This window comes from Ambystoma mexicanum, chromosome 7p, assembly GCF_040938575.1.
Source record: "Ambystoma mexicanum isolate Mex_15411 chromosome 7p, UKY_AmexF1_1, whole genome shotgun sequence".
Lineage (NCBI taxonomy): Eukaryota > Metazoa > Chordata > Amphibia > Caudata > Ambystomatidae > Ambystoma > Ambystoma mexicanum.
This window is the reverse complement of record NC_090939.1, coordinates 821,719,052-821,731,135: the sequence shown is the minus strand read 5'-3', so window position 1 is coordinate 821,731,135 and position 12,084 is coordinate 821,719,052. Positions and strand designations below refer to the sequence as shown.

The 12,084-nt window shown below is 44.8% G+C and overlaps 1 protein-coding gene across 1 annotated transcript in view; it reads left to right on the top strand.

Moving 5' to 3' along the window:
- The window catches only part of LOC138526344 (interleukin-5 receptor subunit alpha-like), a 692,931-nt gene extending 681,187 nt beyond the window's left edge, over positions 1-11,744 (top strand). The window contains exon 11 of the mRNA XM_069636980.1: positions 9,172-11,744. Coding sequence (XP_069493081.1) covers positions 9,172-9,255 — 84 coding nt within the window. The 3' untranslated portion in view covers positions 9,256-11,744. The remainder of the gene's footprint in view (positions 1-9,171) is intronic.
- The last annotated feature ends 340 nt before the right edge of the window (positions 11,745-12,084 follow it).

Sequence of the window (12,084 nt, the reverse complement as noted above, 5' to 3'; positions counted from 1 at the left end):
TCAGATTTATGTTCTCTATTAGGCAGGTTCGGGGTCGTTCTCAGGGCGTTATTCTGTAGTATCTGAGTTTTTTCTGTGATATATTTATTAGCTCCTAAGTAAAGGGCATTACAATAATCTAGGCGTGAGAGTATGAGGGCATTAGCGAGGATGAGGCAACTGGCTTGAGTTAGGAAGGCTCTGCATGCTCTAATAAGTTTGCATGTGTAAGCGGTAGATGATGCTAGGGAGTTTACCTGTTTCTTCAAAGTTAACTTGGAATCAAGGTAAAAGCCTAGCGTCTTTACTTCTTTGGGTACTGTGATAGTATTGCCGTCAATGTTGAAGGCAGAGTATCCTGGGTTGAGTTTTTTTAGGTTAGAGGCGGATCCGAGAAGCAGGATCTCTGTTTTCTCATCATTCAGGCATAGGCCATGAGTTGCCATCCATGCCTGAATGATGAGGTACATTTTGTTTACCAAGGCCGTATCCGAAGCAGAATTGCCCGAAAGGGATGAGGATCTGAGAGTCACCAGCATAGTTAGTGTAGGTGATACCCAGTCTGTCCAATTTGTCAAATAGGGGCTTGGTAAAGATATTATACATAGTTGGCGAGACGCAGGAGCACTGGGCCACGCCGCAGGCTATTTTGATAGGATCTGCGGCAGCTGAGGTGGAGAAAACTCTCATTGTTCTGTTGTTTAGAAATGACTGGACCCAGGCTGTAGCCTCTTTTGAAAAGTTGGCTGCCGATGCCAGGTGTTCACACAGGACTGCATGGTCCACCAGGTCAAAAGCCGCCGATAAGTAAGGAGGAGCAGCATCGCAATATTTCCCTTATCGTTAAGCTCATCAATGTGTGTTTTGAGATCAATTAAGGCTGTCTCTGTACCATGTTGTGGTCTAAAACCAGATTGTCGGGAGCCTAGGAGATGATTAGTTTCGAGGTAGTGCTGGATTTGTGAGTACGCCACTTTATCTATTATTTTGAGGAGGAAGGGTACCGTGGTGAAGGGTCTGTAGTTGGTGGTGATAGAGGGGTCAAGGCTTTGTTTCTTAAGCAGTGGCAAGACCCATGACTCTTTTAGAGTACTTCGTACAGTGTTAGTGGAGAAGGATGTGTTAATTAGTTCAGAGATGAAGGGAGCTAGGTCCCTTGCAGTGTCTTTAATAAGTTGGGCAGGGCAACTGTCTAACTTGCAGTTAGAAGGTTTTAGGGATGCAATAGTTTTTTCTGTTTCCTGGACGGATACTTTGGTAAATTTGAAAGGAGCAGGGCGAGGCTTATTTTCAGTTGGGCTAGTAATTATAGTTTCACTAAGGGCTAGGGTGGCTTTTTTCTTTGCAATTTTAAGTTGGAGAGTTGTTATTTTATTAGCTAAGGCATTCTGAATGCTGGTCCACCATTGTTTGTCTTTGGGAATGTTGTCTGGGGGAGGTATCGGGGATTCCAATTCCCTAAGGATAGTAAACAGTTCCTTATTATTAGAGCTGGCATTGGATATTCTTTCATTATATAGATTTTGCTTAGTGCGTAGGATTTCTTTTTTGTAGTCATTGGCAAATTGTTTATGTAGTATTTTGTTTTTGTCGGATGGGGCGTGTCGCCAGAGGGATTCCAATTTCCTGTTTTGTAATCTAAGTTCTTTAAGATGAGGGGTGAACCAGGGGTTGAGGTGTGACTGTTGTTTGCTCTTGCGTAGTTTTAGACGGGTGATGGAGTCCAGGGCCTTGGTCATAGTTTTATTGTAGATTTCCACCAGGAAATCTGGGTTGGTATCATTAGGGAGAGCATTGATGGTAGGTAGGAGGAGGGGTAAGAGATTGTTAGGTATGATGTTGTTTTTAGCTCTGGGGGGAGAGGTGGTGCCATAACTTTGTCTTTGGGTACTTGTTTGTCTAAGGTTAAGGAGAAGTTGATTAAATGGTGATTGGTCCATAGTTGGGGGGTGTTTTTAGTGATATTAATGGGGCAGTTCAAACTGGCAACCCAGTCTAAAGTCCGTCCTTTGATGTGGGTTGGGGTGAGGACTTTTTGGGTTAGGCCGTGTTCTTCAAGCATGGTTGCTGTGACTTGGGCTTGTTTGTCCTCTGGGTCATAAGGACCTAGGTTGAAATTGCCCAAAATAAGTAGTTGGGATGAGTCTTTTATGTTATTGGCTAGCAGACTGGATAGGTCCTCCTCAAAGGTACCGATGGGGCCTGGTAGTCTGTATATAAGGTATATGGAAAGGGTCTGACTATTAGAAATAGGCATTTTGGCAGTGAGTATCTCGCAGGATTTTAGAGGGGATACAGTTGTGAGTCTTAGAGCAAGGTTGGCTTTGGTTATAGTCCCCAATCCCCATTTACCCTTCCCCATTCCCATTTTTGCCCCATAGGGCATAATGGGAGTGGGGAAGGCGTTAATTACGCCACCGTAAATTACGGTGGCGTAATTAACAACATGGTCCCTTAGCGCCATGGATTTTAACACCTGCTAAAAGCAGGTGTTAAATCCTCCATGGCGCTAAGGGACCTCGGAATCAGGCGGTAAGGGTCGGCGCTGTTTACGCCGCCGTAAACCCCTTACCGCCTGGGTCCTAATGAGGCCCAAGGTCATTAGTCAGTAGGATGTCGGCTATCTCAGTGGAGTGGGCCACTATAGATCTGGCGTTAATCAGGGCTCCAGATGTAGTAGCGCAGGTAGGATTTTTTGGGGGTTGGGTAGTTGGCCTAGGAGTTATCTCTGGGAGTGAGGTGGCTGTTATGATTTGCGCCTTGGTGAACTTGTAGCTCGGAGCTCTAGGTTTGTAGAGAGTGGCAGTCTAGCACAGAGTCTGGAGTTTCTGTCCGTAGTAGGGCAAGGTACATAATTGGACAGGGACATGGTTAGGTAGATAAGTGGTAATGTGAGGCACAGCGAGGCAGTTACTAGTCATTTTCTAGTGCACATGATGGTGGTGTATTAGCTAGGCAGAGGTGAACATGGCAGGAGTATGGTAAACAGGCACAGGTAGGCAAGTCTGATATGTGCAAGTAACAGTAGGTCGAGCTAGTTGAGCATATGCCTATGAGGCAAATAAGGCTAAGCAGTAGTTAATATACTGACTAGGAATGCATGCAAATACAGTTCTAACAGGTAATGGGCAGGTAAGTATCACTGGTAACTGTTAATGTGTAGACTAAGAATGCAGGAACAGATTTAAAGGTTAGCAAAACAGGTGAGTTGCAATGGGGTCAATAACTATGAGGCAAAAAGGGTTCAGGCATAGAATTTCAGATAATAGACTGAGTTATGACACGTTACTTAAACAAGCACTAAATTAGAATTGGCAGTACATGAGGGGACCAACTCGGGATGGTAGGCGGCTCTAGACGGGTCTATCAAGGTGCTGTAGCGTTAGGCTAAACAGGTGAATGAAAGAGTGATAGATCTGGTGGTGATAGAGCATATATACAATGTGCATACAATACGGTAGCTACAGGTGCAGAGAAAGTTCAGGGAGCAGTTGTGCAATGGCAAATGCAAATGCAGGCAGTTAGCTTATCTGGAGACATGCACTGGCATAAACAAATGGCAACAGAGTCATAGGGTAAATACTATCCAGCTTAAAGACATTTGCGAAGGGGTACGACTTAGGTTCTCCTCACACACTAGTCGGTCCATGGTGACCTGCAATGTTATTGTTTATAAAGGCTGTTTCTTTGTGGATGGATGGTAGTCCAGTAATTGTAGACGGTTGGGGCGCTAGGTGGAAGAATGGTAGGTGCGTCCTTTGAGAAGGCAAAGAGGCAGCATAAATGGCCGATGGCCACACCCGGCCAAGACAGGCACAGACAGGCCCTTAGGCTAGCCCTTCGGCATTGGGCTTCCGGGCGGCGGCTTCAGCCCGGCGGTGACGCTGGGGGCGGGATAAGGAGGCAGATGGCCAATCACGTCTCAGGACAGGCGTGGGCTGGTGCATCCATTCATCTACATACTGCCATCGAAATACATGGCGGCCATTACCGCGTTGCCAGTAATGGTGATCCTGTGGGAGCCCTGAGTCAGGAGGGGTCGGTGCAGGGCAGGTCACGCAGATTGTGCAGTGGCAGAGATCCACATGCACGCTCCCGGCCAAAAACAATATTAGGCCTCCGATGCTGGTGGCTAAGGTTGATTCTTTCCTTACCCCGGATGCAGGAATAATTCCGGCGTGATGCGCCGAGGTGAAGGAAGAGGGAGAGGGGGCTCCTGCCCGCTCCACTCACGCGCCGTCGCAGCCGCTCATTCCTACAGTATTTGCACTTAAATGGATTTGGTCAAATGGCAATATCCTTGTGTAATTTAATTATGAGTTATCATGCACATATATGGCATCTGAAACTAATTATGAACATTTGAGTGATTCAAATACACATTAATTGCACCATTCTTTTTTATTATTATTATAGAAGTGTTGGCATCCATCCATTATTCTTCACATACAATTAATAGCATACTGTTGCTACTACGCATTGTTACTAATCAGTCTTTCTCTTTACCTTTCTCCCACTCTCTATAGACTCTCTCCACTTTGCCCATGCCCATCTCCCCTCCCCTTTCCCCACCTCTCCTTTCATGTCGCTACTTTTTGCCCCAAACACTGAAAGGTCTTGAGGCCGACCTACCTTCCATAATCCCATCTATCCTCCACCCCTCTCCTCCATTACTCCTGCCTTCCCCACCATCCCCCAGTGCACTTATACTCAGGCTCTGGAATGCCCAGTGAATATGCACTAAATCTCCCAAATCGCTTTTTGACAGCCATAGCTATCAGAGAGCACTGCAGCACACCTCTTGACTCACTTCATCCTATTTCAACCTATTTAATATTCCATCTCATTCCAGCTCAGCCAACTTTCCTCCACATTACAAGTCATTCTTGCTCCCCTTCGCCCTCATTCTCCTTATCCCTATACACTCATTTGAGCCACCCTCAGAGGATGCGGTCAGATCAGTTGAATGTCAAATCCCATGAAATGCCTTTCACAAGTTTAAAAGTTGCAGAGAAAAACTTGATTTTAATTTTCGTAGATAACCTGACACATTTGACTGTGGGGAAGAACCTACTTTTAAACAATTTTAAAATACACAAATGGTAGGCATGGGAGCATTAAGCTTTAATCTATTACTAAACATAAACCAACACAAGTATTGTTGAAACCTTAATTCACCTACTTGTGTTGGATTGTTGTTAGTGTGCTAATGGGCTATTCTTTTAATAGTGTTTAGTCTTTTGTCTGTACATTGGTGTTATATGTTTGTACATAGATGTGCATGATAATGCTAGGTATTGTGTTTACAATTTAGCATGAACATGTTAGGGTATTTGAGTTAGGGCACACACACAACACACTCTCTCTGACACACACACACACACACACACAACACACTCTCTCTGACACACACACACACTGGCATTGTTTTGGTTCCAAAAAGTGTCTTAGAAGGATGCAGACCAGCAGAGCTCCTTTAAGATTAGTTATAGTTTTGCTTCCTCTTCTATTACTATAAAAGGCTATAGAAGGCTCATCTCCAGGCTTGACCACCATTGATAGATACGTATGGGTGTGGACTGTTGGGTTTAATAACACTCCAGATATCCAAGTGTCAACACATCTTCGTTTCACATGGTTGAATTCCTTCACATTTTTTGCAGGCCCCCAATTACTGGGAGTCATTGCATCCAGACTTTCTGGGGCACAGTGGGCAATTGTGTGTTTTTTTTGCAAGGAATCAAGCACCAAGAACTTCTTCAGCACCAGCTAAATTGTGTTTCTGCCCCCCTGGTCCTTCTCCAAAGCCCCCTAGAGACAGTTATGACCTTCTGCCCCGTTGGTGCTGAAACCAATAACCTTGAACCGTAAGACTGATTACTTTACCAACTACCCTCCCGTCAGTATTCAGAGTTCATTCCTTTCCTTCGTGAAACTGTCTGTCCTCTGTGTTCCTTTACACGGTGGGTTGTATTTTATAGTGTGCTAGAACTGTCTGTTGTAGTAATAATAAAGTAGATATTTGCATACAACCTTGACTGGACAGTCCCTTTTATCTTTTTCATTCTGTTCGTATCCCTTTTGGTGTACTAGAGGTGTGGGGTTGATTGATGGTTTAGAAACCGATATTCATCCCTGGACCACTGGTGCAATGGAAGTTGATTCGTCACATTGGTGGCAAGCGGTCGGATCAGTTGGAGCCTTGCGCACAGCTTAATCACCCAACGATAAATGTACTGTTGCAGGCAACGTTTAGTCACTGCTAGGTATTAATAATAGTCATGGAGCTTGACATGGAGACTGTAAAAGGCATGACCAAGGATGTCCTGCACATCTTATGTCAAGAGAGGGAACTTCCCCACAGCACTGACCAGCCTCCAAGCTTGGGTATAAGCGAGGATGTTGGGGAGAAGACCCCAGGGGACGGATTAGGCCCCATGTACCCGAATGGACATGACCTTCTGGAGGGGGAAAATGAAGAGGATGACCGCATGAGCATCGTTTCTCGGCAATCATCCCTCCGGGGGGCAAGTGTGGTTTCTCAACACTCAAGAGTGTCAGTGAGGACAGGAGCTAGTGCAGCATCCCACAGGTCCCAGGCCCCAGCACAGTCTAACATCCCCTGGATCACACACTCAGGTTGGCCCTGAAACATGCTATGCCGTTTCTCACTGTGAATCCTTTGCCTACATTTTCTGTTCCCTTGCAAGATTATGGGGGTCATTCTGAGATTGGAGGCAGCCATGGTGCTATTAGCACCATGGCTGCCTCCAATACCGGGTCCGGTCTGGCTGAATGGGGATTGACCGGGTCATTCCGACCCTGGGGGACCCGGTAAGTCCCCATTCAGTAAACCATTCCCATTCCCATTTGAGCCCCCATAGGTCTCAATAGGAATGGGGAAGGCGCTAATTGCAGTACTGCAAATTGCGGTACCGTAATTAGCGCCCTGGTCCCTTAGCGGGACCCGCTAAGGACGTGTGGTCTGAACACACGTCCGTTGAGGTTCCCGCTAAGGCACCTCGGAATTGGGCGGTAAGGGTTTAACGGCACTGGCATCATTACCGGTGACCGTTAACCCATACCGCCCAACTCAGAATGAGGCCCTATGTGTTTTACTGACCTCTGCAACTGTTTTTCGCTCTCCCCTCTGCCTCTCTGCTCTTTTCACTGTTCTTATTCTGTTCTCTTCTCCTCTCCCTTCCCCCTTCTCTTCTCTCTCCTCCCCCTCCCTTACTTTTTTCTATGCACTTACTCTATCAGAATTGTCCCTGGACATAGACTGATAGTAAAGAAATGTTTGTCTGCCCCCCCCCTTACTTGTTATTATCCCCCTTCCCCTCCAGTACTATCTGAAATGATGTCAGGCCTACTACGATAGTCGCTTGTTTTGTTCCTCTCCCTCCTTTCTCCTCCCCTCTCCCTCACATCGTGTAATTCTCCAGGTCTACGAGAAATGTCGTCAGGCTTAGTACGGTATTCGCCTTTCTGTTACCATTTCCTTCCTACCTGTGTTTTAGCACTTGCACTCACTGAAATGGTGCTAGGCTGAGTATGATCGTTATTTCACATTCTTGTTATTCATGGCCTGTAAGACTGTTTTGTATTTTCCCTTGTTCCCTCCCTTGTCGTGAAGCGCTTTGAAACACATTGTGTATAGGCGCTATATAAATAAACTATCATATCATATCATTTAAGGATCCTGACAGATTTGATCCAGGCTCTGCAGCCATCGCTCTTGTCAAGCAGACAGAACCCTTGAAGGCATATGACAATTCCAATGTTGCATTCTGTCTTTTCGGATAAAGGAAGCTGCTGGGCAGTGTAATGGATGCTGTATGTTGTTTCCCATTATGGACAACAGATATAGCAGGCTGTACATCACTGGGATTTCAAATGATAGCCTGCCTCCAGCTAGTGTCAAACAAACAAAAAGGCAATCAGGGATAATGATTAACAGTTCAACAGTTCAACAGTTCAACCTTAAGTGTTAGTTAAAGCACCATGTTTTTTCACACATAAGAACACTTATAGGAAACCCACTGTATACATGTGGGATGTGTTGCTAGTTTTCAGCCAATGTGTTACCTAACAGTCCCTAAACGAAGAACACCCTTACCCTGTGTGGGGTGTTTGTCCCTAGGAGAGTGGTGACCTACCACCTATCAGGTGGCACAGCGAGTGAAGCGCTCGCTTTGACATCTGTGCAGAGCCTGCTAACGCAGGTTCGAATCCCGGCAGGGCCAAACTCAGCCTTTCATCCTTCCGAGGTCGATAAATGAGCATCACACACCGTGGGTAATAATAAGCAGCACTCAGATACCTGAGGGTTCGTAGTGCTACATAAATGCCAAATTATTATTATTATCTAAAAGGGATAGTGTAGGAGAGCAGTCTCTAACTCTACAATGTTTATGTTTATTTCAAATCCTTCATAGAAGTAAGAGCAATGTCTCAAGCAATAGGGCCACAATTCTGCGAGGAACTATTTTACCACGGGTAGCTAAGCCCTGTATTTTTATTTTTAAACATAATATTGTCGAGTTAGGGACTGCTCTCCTACACTATCCCTTTTAGATAGGCGGTGCGTCACCTCTCTCCTAGGGACAGACACCCCACACAGGGTAAGGGTGTTCTTCGTTTAGGGACTGTTAGGTAACACATTGACTGAAAACTAGCAATAAATACCACGTGTATACAGTGGGTTACGAACTAGTGTCACCCACACAAACTCAGGTGTGAGGAGACTCCCACAGGGAACAGGGTAACTAATTTAGGGGCACCCTTCCTTGTGCAGCAAAGGGTGTGTCAGCAGCACTTAGAGGTTTTGAATCTCTGATGAAGCTTTGGATAAGTGCTAATTAGGGAAGAGCCACTTTTAATAGCCAGGATAAAAAAAATGCAAACATTCAGGGACTTTTCACCACAGAGGAAGTGAAATTATAAGTTCAACCCCACAGCCAGCATTATATCAAACACAAAACAAACACATATGATGCCAATAGTTTGCAATGCAGAAAACGATTAGAAACTCCAACACTATTGGCTTTGTCAATGTTTATTCGGTTCATCAGAGAATCATTTAATCCAAGTCTGGGATATCAAGGAATCAATTTGCATGACCTAGAATAGAATGTGGATACCAATGATTTACAGCATCTGGATTCTAATGTGTCTTTTTCCTTCTTGCAGAATGAAAGCACAGAACATGGATCAGTCATGGGGAAATGTGAACCCGATGAAGCCCTTCTGACTTTCATTGAGGAACATTCTTAGCAGAGAAAGGCAACAGCAAGAGAACCTACTGTGTTACTGCCCTGCCCAGCTTCCTTCCCGCTGGACCAGAGGCTTCATGTCATAGGCGGTTCATATGTAATCAGGAGGAAGCTTGCAACTGAATGTGGAGGTCCAGCAAACATACTATCAACCCATGACGAAATCCTACAGCCACACATCGACATTCAATGTTCATTGACTGTGTTGCCCCTTGCCCTAACTGCTTCCCAAACCCACAAGATCGCAATCAATGTTTATTCCAACTAATATCCTTAAACTGGAATTAGCGTAGAAGCAGTACTTACCTTATGTTGCATGCAAGACTGGCTGCAGGGTTGTAATGTTGATGAACTGCTGCCAAGAAAGGACAAAAGTGCCATCCAGGAAAACTTTCCCTCATATGTGTGTGTGTTTATTCTAATCATGACTGAGTGTAAGCACTTGAGGGAACTAGTAACCCCTAAAGCATAAGACTTCCACACCAGCCCCCCTCAAAAGGCACTTGAGTTATCTTAAGTAACCACATACATCCACAGACAACATAAACTAGATGGATCCCAGCAAAATAATTGGGTGGGGGGGGCATCGGGGAGGGGCGGGGCCTTACCTTCTTTTTATGTATCAAAGTGAAGGAGTCACATAGTTAAGCAAGAAGCCCACAGCTGTAAGCGATATTGTGGGCTACAGCGCCATCGCCAGGCGGAACACCCTAGATCCAACAATATTATCCCAGTTGACAGGTGACTGCATTTTGATAAACCAGTTTGTGCAATATGCAAATAGATGTTTACCAAAATTTAAAACGAATTAAAAAAAAAGATGGCGCGCGTAGAAACTGTAAAGGTAGACCACCAGCCTCTTTCTTTTTCCATGCAGGCCAAGAAAGGGCAGCCGAGCACCACTGCCGCTGCATAGTCAGCATTGCGATATATTGCTAAAGGGAGGGAAAGGTCTGGAAGGAGGCATCCTAAAAGAAAGGCCGGAAAAAAACTGTTTAGTTCCTCAAGATACAGCCTCCATTCGTTAGTTTCTAATAGGCTCAGGGGCATGAGTCATGTGCTGATATTGTACTTTTAATATGAGATCATTGACTGATCTCAGCGTGTTGCACGCTGCAGGCTCAGAGCGGCGACGTTTATTTACTGGCTTTTTTGATCATTTTTAATGTGACATAAAATTGATAAAAGTGCTTCGTGGGTGTAAGCAGACAATGTACATAAGGGCAGCCAAGAATGAAAATATGTGGGTCAGGAGCACTGCCGCAAACGTAGGTCGAGAAGAGCCTGGGAACTATAGGCTTGTAGGCTTGACCCTGACTGTGGAGAAATTGACGGAAAATCTTAGGAAAGTAAGGATGATAAAAAAAAAAAAAACTTTGCAGCCACAGAATTATATAACCCACCACAATATGTCATGCCAGACAAATGAAACCTGTTCCTTTAATTTCATCAAGTCCTTGAAGACACGCATAACACGCACAGTGTTATGAGACGAGTTCTGCTGTTCAACAGAACTTGGTTTGGCTAGGGAGGATGCAAAATGGAGTGTCTAGGGTCCATCTTTTTCAAGAATCGGAAGCAATGCATCAGGATAGGAAGGGATGGCGCCGAGATGCATGTATATTCACTGCAGGGAAGAATGGAGTTGTCTTCAATGTCCTGGGATGTGGTGAAACTGTAGGCTCTGCTTGGTCTCCAATTATGTCTTTGCTTTTCCACTATATGCGTGTGTACAGCTTGAGAAAGAGTGTGTGTCCATCATTCTAAAGATTAAGCCACCAATTATTAGAAATATGCTTTCCTCAAACATAATGCCCCGTTAGACTAGAATATTGAGGATAGTCTTCTGCAAAGCAATACTAATAATAATAATAATAATAATTTGGCATTTATATAGCGCTACGAACCCTCAGGTATCTGAGCGCTGCTTATTATTACCCACGGTGTGTGGTGCTCATTTATCGACCTCGGAAGGATGAAACGCTGAGTTTGGCGCTGCCGGGATTCGAACCTGCGTGCTTAAAGTGGCTTCTCATCAGGCCTAGGGTGTCTTTTAAGATACTTACACTTACATTCAAATGCCTGAACACCATTGCACCCAGCTACCTTACGGAACGTATCCAGCGATATGTCCCAGGACGACCTCTCAGATCAGATGGCCAGGCCAGACTCTGCCAGCCTTGCTTTCTTCTTGCCAAGTTTGGAAAAACGAACTTCGATGTCATTGCTCCAGTTCTGTGGAACTCTATCCCACTTTACATCAAGTCTTCCACCACCCAGGTCGACTTTAAAAAGAATCTGTAGACCTTCCTCTTCACCGCCCCCTAGTATGGTTCTTCTTTGATCCTGTGTTTTCCATCAGTATGTCTCATCTGGATTCTGAGTCCTCTACTTGTTTCTGACTGTCTGTCTTGTTTTCTGTTTTATATGAGGCCTCCGGGCGATTTGGCGCTCTATCAAGAATTAAAATAAATAAAATAAATAAATAAATAGGTGATGCATTGTCTCTTCTCTGGTAGGTGTTAGAGTCATTAGAAAGTAACACTTTAAGAACGTTCAGGGTGGTAGGTAGGTAGGTAGAAATCGTGTTAAGCGCAACAAATTGGCTCAGACAAGGCTTCAAGGTGCTGGGATGTGGGGCTTTCTGGGATTTATTGTGATTAATGCCCTAAATATGTGGGAGGAACAGATGCTAGGAACACCAAAACAGTTCTATCAACCTGATTTACAAAGCTTTACAGTGGCACAATCCCATTGGGAAACGCTTTGCAAATCAGGGCCTATGTGTTTTTACTGACGAATTGTCACTGCAGTATTTTTTAATGATTTT